This window comes from Ascaphus truei, chromosome 22 (assembly GCF_040206685.1).
Source record: "Ascaphus truei isolate aAscTru1 chromosome 22, aAscTru1.hap1, whole genome shotgun sequence".
NCBI lineage: Eukaryota > Metazoa > Chordata > Amphibia > Anura > Ascaphidae > Ascaphus > Ascaphus truei.
Window position 1 is genome coordinate 5,982,469 of NC_134504.1, and position 6,844 is coordinate 5,989,312.

At 54.5% G+C, this 6,844-nt stretch overlaps 1 protein-coding gene across 1 annotated transcript in view; it reads left to right on the forward strand.

The window, feature by feature from the left end:
• Positions 1–5,846, forward strand: part of ACOX1 (acyl-CoA oxidase 1) — a 6,908-nt gene extending 1,062 nt beyond the window's left edge. Inside the window, exons 3-11 of the mRNA XM_075579760.1 lie at positions 497–612; positions 981–1,150; positions 1,333–1,495; positions 1,846–2,036; positions 2,181–2,360; positions 2,607–2,712; positions 2,881–3,024; positions 4,105–4,311; positions 4,596–5,846. Of these exons, the coding sequence (XP_075435875.1) occupies positions 497–612; positions 981–1,150; positions 1,333–1,495; positions 1,846–2,036; positions 2,181–2,360; positions 2,607–2,712; positions 2,881–3,024; positions 4,105–4,311; positions 4,596–4,646 (1,328 nt within the window). The 3' untranslated portion in view covers positions 4,647–5,846. The remainder of the gene's footprint in view (positions 1–496; positions 613–980; positions 1,151–1,332; positions 1,496–1,845; positions 2,037–2,180; positions 2,361–2,606; positions 2,713–2,880; positions 3,025–4,104; positions 4,312–4,595) is intronic.
• The last annotated feature ends 998 nt before the right edge of the window (positions 5,847–6,844 follow it).

Consider the following 6,844-nt stretch of genomic DNA (forward strand, 5'->3'; position numbering starts at 1 on the left):
CCAGGGTTTAAGGATACCCCTGCTTCAGCACAGGTGGCTCAGTCGAAGATTCTCTGAGCCACCTGTGCTGAAGCAGGGATACCCTGTTGGTGACCCCCTGCCCTAGGCAGACTTGTTAGATGTCTGCTCATACTATCGACCTTTGCGCTTGACTTAAACCTCCCTTGTTTTATACGGATTAACGACTCTCCTAATCTCTATAAACTCTCTTGATTATCCTACAAATGTTCCTCCTTTCTGAGGACACTCCGGTCCTACTGATAAAACTGGTTTAACTCCCTCACCGTCCATGCTTATGGCCAAAACCCTATTGATAATGACCCATGTTGTATACAAGATGGAAGCTAGCCAGACAAAATGGAGTCTGATTCACACCTAACCCTGTGTACGCAGTGGACCTCCGTTAAGAGAGTAACTTCCTCTGTTACTTTGAGTATCGGGGTGGTCCCCCCTGACCCCAGATGACGGTCGCCATCCCCTCTCCACCCCCCTGCAGGAGTGGTCGTGGGTGACATCGGGCCCAAGTTCGGTTACGACGAGACGGATAACGGGTTCCTGAAATTCGACCAGGTCCGGATCCCGCGGGAGAACATGCTGATGAAATACGCTCAGGTGAGGGGCCAGCCGGAGGGGAGGCCGAGCTTGGGGACGGCGATATACACACTACTACGGCAATCGGCGCGGGATAGGACGGTCACGCTTACTGACGTTGGGTAGCAGAGACACCAGGTGCAGGCCATTGGACCCTTTTGGGACACTGCAGTAGACTTGTAGGTCCCTTCCATCTATGGTCCGGGGTTCGGTAAGCCATAGTCCCCTTTTATCGGTCACGTTGTCACCATCTGTGCCGCCATGTGTAGGGTGGTACGGGCTGACGTCCGAGTAATATGGAGATCGGAGATGGCTTTGTGGCACACGGCTGCCCCTTGGCGGGAGAGGACATTGCCACCACGTGACGCTCTCTGCGTGGCACTCCCCAGGTGGAGCCGGACGGGACGTACATGAAGCCGGTGAGCGACAAGCTGACGTACGGCACCATGGTGTTCATCCGCTCCATGATCGTGGGGGACTCGGCCCGCAGCCTGTCCCGCGCCTGCACCATCGCCATCCGGTACAGCGCCGTGAGACACCAGTCTGAGATCAGAGCGGGGTGAGTCTGCCATACCGCGTCACCTGGGGTGGGAGGGATGTCGCGATATGAGGGGAAAGGGGAGGGATGTCACGATATGAGCATTCACCGGGGGGGGGGGGGGAGGCTGGGAGTCGGCAGGTTTACACCCTCCCCCGAGGCAGGGTGCCTGCGTGTAACTTATCCCCCCCCCCCCCCCTCAGGGAGCCGGAGCCGCAGATTCTGGACTTCCAGACCCAGCAGTACAAGCTGTTCCCCCTGCTGGCCACGGCGTACGCCTTCCAGTTTGTGGGGTCCTACATGAACGAGACGTACCACCGGATCACCGGGGACATCCAGCAGGGCAACCTGAGCGAGCTGCCGGAGGTGAGGGGTGGTGCAAGCCTCAGGGGGAGAGGGGGGGCGGTGCTATGCACGAGGGGACATACAGTACCATGCGGGGGGTGGGGGAGAGGAGAGCTCCCAGTGCTGTGGGAAGGGGGAGAGTGGTGCTGTTGGGGGGGGGGGGGTGCGATGCTCTGCTGGACACTAAGCTCTTAGCGGAGACGAGCGCGCAATGCCCCATCTCTCCCAGCGGGTCAGACAGAGATTCACTGTATCATATGGAGCTCAGTGTTACAATCCTTCTCCCTCTCCTTCTTCTCCTTCTCCCTCTCCTCTCTCTCTCCTCCCTCTCCCTCTCCTCCTTCTCCTCTCTCTCTTTCTCCCGCTCCCAGCTTCACGCTCTCTCCGCCGGATTAAAGGCCTTCACCACGTGGGCGGCCAGCACGGGCATCGAGGAGTGCCGGATGTCTTGCGGGGGGCACGGGTACTCCCGCTGCAGCGGGATCCCCGATATCTACGTGACGTTCACCCCGTCCTGCACCTACGAGGGAGAAAACACGGTGATGATGCTGCAGACGGCCAGGTGAGGGGACGCGCGTCTCGTCCCAGAGATGTCACCTTTCCCGTCGCCTGTCCCTGCTGCTGCACATCTCTTCTGTCTCGCCGCCCCCCTTTTTGTGCTCTGGCAGCCCGCCCCCCTTTTTGCTCAGTCTCATTTCCCCCCCAGGTTCCTGGTGAAGAGTTACACCGCGGTGCTCTCGGGGGAGCAGCTTGGCGGGATGGTCTCGTACCTGAATGATTTGTCCCTGCAGCGTGTGCAGCCCCAGCCGCTGGCCGGCCGATCCCTGGTCACGGACATCAATGACCTGGGCAGCCTGGTGGAGGCCTACAAGCAGCGGGCAGCGCGGTAAGAACCGGGCACAGGGTGGTGGTGAGAAGAGAAGGGGTCTCTCTATCATCCTGTGCTTTTAACATCTCTCTCTCTCACCCTCCCTCCCTCTCCCCACGTTCTGGTCCTCCCTCCCCACGTTCTGATCCTCCCTCCCCACGTTCTGGTCCTCCCTCCCCACGTTCTGGTCCTCCCTCCCACGCTCTGTCCCTTTCTCTCTCCCTTCCTCTTGTGCTCTGCTCCTCCCTCTCACCTAATTACTAGGCTGGTTGTAGCGGCCGCTAAGAACATCCAGTCGGATCTGAGCCGCGGAAAGCGCAAGGAAGACGCTTGGAACAAGAACTCTGTGGATCTGGTGCGAGCGTCCGAGGTGAGAGTGGTATTGCGGCGAGGCGAGTGGGCAGGGTGTCTGAACCAAGTTATGGCGCTCGGGGTCTATCCTTCCACCCACAGGTGGATACAGAAGGGAACATGTCCATGAAACTCTTGTCTTATCACTGTGAAGATGTCCACACCCGTCTCCTGTTTCCCTCTCCAGGCTCACTGTCATTACGTGGTGGTGAGACTCTTTGCAACGAAGCTGTCTGAGATCAGTGACGTAGCCGTTCACCGCATCCTGCGCTCCCTGTGCCTCCTGTACGCTCTGCATGGGATCAGCAGGAACACGGGAGACTTCCTGCAAGTACGTGTGCTGGAGACACTTGACATCATTCTATAGTGCAGCAGGTTCATTATCTGGAAGCGTATGCAGATAATTGACATACATGATATCAAAGGCAGCTTTGGCCTTTTCCATGGGGGAAGTTGTACTGTTGCTCAATCATGTATGCGAATGACTGTGAGAGGATGTCCATTATCTCCCTTGCTATTTGTACTGTAATAAAATGCACTGAACCCCAGTACTTTGCAGGCCCCTCTGGCAGCAAAATGGTTAAACCTCATTAAAATCCTTGTGAACACAGAGAGCATACACAGCGCAACAGATGATCTAGTGTAGTAAATGAGTGTCATTCTGATAGTGCCGCTATATGCCAAAGTGATAGGTAGTGGCGTGCTACCGGTGGAAAGATTATTAATACACAAATGAAATATAGGAAAACCATACACAGGGTCACGGATACCCTAAAAAGAATTGCATTAGCGGTGCACACCCTGGGCTCTTTAATATATAACTTTTAATAATACTTCTTAAACTAAAGTCATGACAAACTAGTGTGTGTGTGTGTGTGTGTGTGTGTGTGTGTGTGTGTGTGTCAATAAGTGCAAAGGGGGGTCGTGAATGAAATAATTAAACAAATATTGGATGGCATGGCAACTAAAGGGGTAAAGCTCATAGTGCGAGAGTTTAATCAAAGGTGTCGGAACAGAGTTGGTGCAATTCGGGCCAACGCACAAACCAGTAGTAAAGTGTGACTATTGTCAGCAAGCAGAGCAATGTATGGAGGTGTGGGGAGATCTGCCGGGAGTGGGGGAGATCTGCCGGGAGTGGGGAGCCCTCTGACTGATATCACCAGGTGCTTATTAACTTCCTGATGTGTGCACTCCTATACTGTATCCTATACTGTGCCCAGGGTCTTTAGGTAGCAGGACCCAAGCATTAACATTGGAATACGGAAGGGGAGGTGTGCCCAAATAATAACAATGGCGGCCAGCCGGCGCCTGCATTATGACTCTTTGTGTCCTTACTGTGGCAGGGAAAATGGATCACAGGAAATGGTAGATCAGGGGCGGCGGTTTCCTTATTAACCCCTTCCTTCCCCAGGCCGGCCTCCTCGCCCCGCCGCAGGTAGAGCAGGTGCAGCAGCGCGTGAAGGATCTGCTGGCCACGCTGCGGCCCGACGCCGTGGCGCTGGTGGACGCCTTTGACTACACGGACACCCAGCTGGGCTCTGTGCTGGGGAGACACGACGGCAACGTGTACGAGAACATGTTCGAGTGGGCCAAGAAATCCCCCCTGAACAAGACTCAGGTGAGGAGGGGGGAGGGACTGTGGCAGATTCACACTCATAATTACACACTTTCTCACTCACTCTCACACACACTCACTCTCACACACACTCACTCTCACACACTCACTCTCACTCACACACTCACTCTCACACACTCCTATTCCAGGATCTCCCGCTCGCACTCCTACACGTCACTGCCTCTCACTACTGCCCGCTCGCAGTCTCGGATAACACTGCAGCGCCCCCTCCCCCCCCCCCCCCGCATCCCAAACATCTTACTAAGCGTTTCCATCTCTCTCTGCAGGTCCACGAGTCTTTCTACAAGTACCTGAAGCCCCTGCAGTCCAAGCTGTGAGCCCCCCGCCCGCAGCCTCCGAATCAGGACCGCCCAGGGGGTCTTTCTACTTTTTTTTTAATTAACTAGTTTTGTTTTGTACTAATGAAATGAACTTTGCCCACTAATCTCCCAGCAATCCTATTAATTACCGAGGGGTCCGGGGTCCATTGTGTCCCCCCGCGGCCTCCAGAAAAGTGTGGGTTCTGTGTCGTCCCCTCGGCCTCCAGAAAAGTGTGGGTTCTGTGTGTGTCCCCCGCGGCCTCCAGAAAAGTGTGGGTTCTGTGTGTGTCCCCCGCGGCCTCCAGAAAAGTGTGGGTTCTGTGTCGGCCCCTCTGGAAACTAAGGGCTTCTTTGCCCCTCCGTTTTAGAGCTGGAATACCAGCAGATGTATATTGGAAGGGGGCTTTTTAAAGATGGCTGCGCTAGACAAAATATATAGGAAGAATATATAGGAAGGCGTCGCTGTCGTTTGAAAGACCCGGCAGAGACAGGCTTGTCCAGCTGCTACGTTTCACCTTATCACTGCCAGAGTGCCCGCATCATGCAGATCCGCCTGGTGGGGGGTGGGTTAAATAAACCTTCCCTTCTCCTTTTTTCGGTTGTGACCAGTAATGCAATGTAAGCTTCACCAGCACCTAAGGGGTTACTGGGGCTATGTCTTTTTAGAGTAGAGGTTCTCAACTCCAGCCCCACAACCCCCCTCCGTGAACAGGTCAGGTATTCAGGATATCACTGCTTCAGCACAGGTGACTGAGCCACTGATTGAGCCACCTGCGCTGAAGCGGGGATGGCCTTAAAACCTGCCCTGTGGGGAGAGGTTCTGGAGGTTGAGTTGAGCACTCCTGTTTTAGCGGATCTCACCGTGCACTTTATGCTAACGGACGCGGGACGCAATCCTGCGAATAATGTGTGCAGACGAAGCCTCCTTTTCATTAACAGTTAATTGGTCATCTAGTCGCTCGCCAATTTAAACGAACGCCTCACCGTCCAGGGGAACTGCGCAGCGTAATTAGCTGGGTTATTACGCGCGGCCGTTAATTGGTGGGGGGAGGGGGTGGGGGGGCCTTGAACAAGTCCCCGAGCCCGCCTGCGCAGAGTAACGAAAGAAATTACGGATTTTGTACGGAAGGTGCTAGAATGGCAATGAATGTTGTCACCTGAACGGGTGCGTACGTGCTGGGAACGAGATGTCAAACCGAAAATAAACGTGAATCATTTCTCGGCGTCCTGTCTGTTTATTTCCGTGGCCGATCGTGGGAATGATGAGGGGGGGTAGTTTGGTACATGTGGAACTGTCGGGCGTAGGGAGGTTGTAATCACAGGGGGGGGGGGGTGTTGCGGGTTTCGTTAAAAGGAGAGGTGCCTGACATTGTTTAGAACAGGAAAAAAAACATGGCGGTGTACAGCGCACAATCGTGACGGGCAAACATACAGTAAGAAATGAGTTAGCACAAGAGGGTACATAATTACATAGTAGATGAGGTTGAGAAAAAAGACGTTCATCTGCTAAATTTAGACAACAGATACTTTATCCTATATCTATACTTACTGATCCATGGGAAGGCAAACAAAAAACCCCATTGTCATTGTGGGGTAGTGAGACCCTAACGCGTTTCGTGTCTCTTGGCATAAGTGCCCTGTGTTACTGATGGCTGCTATATAGTGCAGGGGTTCTTAACTCCAATCCTAGTATGGCGTGATTGTCGCCCCTCAGGACTGGACGCCAGCGTGGGCTGGTAGGAGCCAAAGGTGAAGTCCTCGCCCCCTGCCCCCGCCAGGTGAATCCCGGCAGTACCTGAGATTATTTTCTTATTGCGCTGGTTCTGTCGCTCAGCGTATTATTATTATTCTGCCCGGTAACGGGTTCCAGACCCTCCTGGTGCTGACGAGGGTCAGAATGGACATTAGAACCCGATGTGCTGGACCTGGCATTGTGTGTGTGTGTGTGTGTGTGTGTGTGTCACTGTGTGGGTCAGTGTGGAGAAACTGGGTGTAGTTTACCAATATGGGGTCCCCTCTCCCTGGGGATGGACTAAAGTGACCATCCCCCCCCCCCCCCCCCCCCCAAGCTCAGAGATAACAGCTGGACCCCAGGACATTCTCTGTAACCTCCTCCCCACTGAATGTGCTTCTGCAATCTGCATGGGGACTTCACTGCAGCCAGTGGGAACTACAACTCCCATGATCCTTGGCGGTTGAGAACCCGGAAGTGGTTG